The sequence below is a fragment of the Belonocnema kinseyi genome, chromosome 6 (assembly GCF_010883055.1).
Source record: "Belonocnema kinseyi isolate 2016_QV_RU_SX_M_011 chromosome 6, B_treatae_v1, whole genome shotgun sequence".
Classification (NCBI taxonomy): Eukaryota; Metazoa; Arthropoda; class Insecta; order Hymenoptera; family Cynipidae; genus Belonocnema; species Belonocnema kinseyi.
This window is the reverse complement of record NC_046662.1, coordinates 5,133,584-5,135,456: the sequence shown is the minus strand read 5'-3', so window position 1 is coordinate 5,135,456 and position 1,873 is coordinate 5,133,584. Positions and strand designations below refer to the sequence as shown.

The 1,873-nt window shown below is 30.8% G+C and overlaps 1 protein-coding gene across 1 annotated transcript in view; it reads right to left on the bottom strand.

Moving 5' to 3' along the window:
• Positions 1-304: 304 nt before the first annotated feature.
• Positions 305-1,873, bottom strand: part of LOC117174545 (CAD protein) — a 179,722-nt gene continuing 178,153 nt past the window's right edge. The window contains exon 27 of the mRNA XM_033363749.1: positions 305-1,586. Within this exon, the coding sequence (XP_033219640.1) occupies positions 1,389-1,586 (198 nt within the window). The 3' untranslated portion in view covers positions 305-1,388. The remainder of the gene's footprint in view (positions 1,587-1,873) is intronic.

Sequence of the window (1,873 nt, the reverse complement as noted above, 5' to 3'; positions counted from 1 at the left end):
TTTTAAAAAAAAAATTAATGACTTTTTCAACCTTTTAGTTAAACTTTTAACCAAGAAGGTTAAATTTTCAAAATAAAATAGAATAGTTTAATTTTCAGTTAGAGAAATAATTGATTAAGTAACTAAAATAAATTTTCAACGAAATAGTTAAATTTTCAAACTAACATATGAGTTTTGAACCAAACAGACTCATTTTCTACTAGCAGAGAATCATTTTCAACATAACATTTCCATTTTCAACCGAAAAGGTGAATTAGTCACCAAGAAGAAGAAGAAGAAGATTATTTTAGAAAACTGTAAATAAGTGGAAAAGCGTTCTATTATAGTTTAATTTGAATGATTTTTTTATTTAAAGTACACATTATAGTAACACAGTATAGCGACAAAGTCAAAACTGTAGCACTCAAAATCAAGCGATGAAAAATCGTGAATGGGAAATAAAAATGAAGATTTTCTGTAAAAATCCGAATATACCCTGTGTTGTATATACAAGTATAAAAATATATTTATCGAAAAAATCTTATTCTGTAATATTCAATATAAAAATTATGGTTTCGTCTCTATAAAAAGAATTAAATTCTGAAATTAGAGGGAAAATTCTCTTATCTGCTTTCATGACGGGCGAATGACGCCCTATTACAATAATAATGATATTATATATATAAGGTTTAAACTCAACCGGTCATTTTCAAGTTCACTGTGTCTTTATCAAGTGTCAATGCACCAAACTCATTAATAAGACGACCGGTAAGATCACTCGGTTTCAATTTTAACGGCAGATCTAATCTTCTCCGGAAAGAGAGACTATTTTTTTCTTTTTACGACAATCAGCGGATCGCATCATACCTAATGATAATAATAGTAAAATCAAAATAAAAAGACAAAATTTAATATCAAATGAAGCAGATTATTAAATATGAATTGAAATTGATCTGATAATCCTCGTCTCCAGTGCAGTAAAAAATTTCTAAAAACATTTAGAGCGATCACTATATGGCTGGAAAATTTGCAATTACGAGCAAGTAATTAAAATCAGTCGGAATGTAAATTATTATGCATTTCTCATCAATATTTCTACTACTATTAAAAACTATTTATCCTTCTTTATATTTAAAAACTACTTTTCACTTTCTCGGTGGAAAAAAAAACTTTCTAATCAGGAAAGTATCTTATAAATAATGTGAAATAACCGGCTGTACGCATTTTAAAATAAAGTAATCCTGACAGTTCCGTGGAGTTTAAAAATTAAACAAGCCGTGATTTTTTTATACTTTTACATGAGCGCGACCTCGTCTTTGAATAAGAAAGTGTAAATGTAATGGCATTAAATGTAATGGCAGTCGGTTTTATGCTCTTTTTTTTTGTTTTTTCTTTTAAAAAAAAGAAGATTAACAACGGCCCAGAACCATTGCCAGAAGAGCCATGCGAACATAGACTCCACATTCGGCTTGCCGGAAGTAAGCGGCTCTTGGATCTGTGTCGAAGTCTCGACTTATTTCAAAGACTCGTGGAAGCGGATGCATAACCACCATCTTCTTCTTGGCTCGCGTCATCAGCTCGGGAGTTACCACAAAATGGCCGCAGCACTGAAAAGTTCAAGGATTTTTATCACATTCTGGGGAATATATATATATATATATATATAGGAAAATATAGGGATTTTTCACGAAAATAAAGGAATAATAAAGCAAAAGATTATTTTAAACAAAACTAATGTACTTAATAAACATAATAGTTGAACTTCCAAACAAAGGAGAATTTTCAACAAAACACGAGGGTAGTTCAATAAGTCCTTAGAATGACCAACAGATGGCGCGCGAATCGCTCCAAATCATCTGTTTTCAGTCAGCACCACTCCCGACTAGATACATGG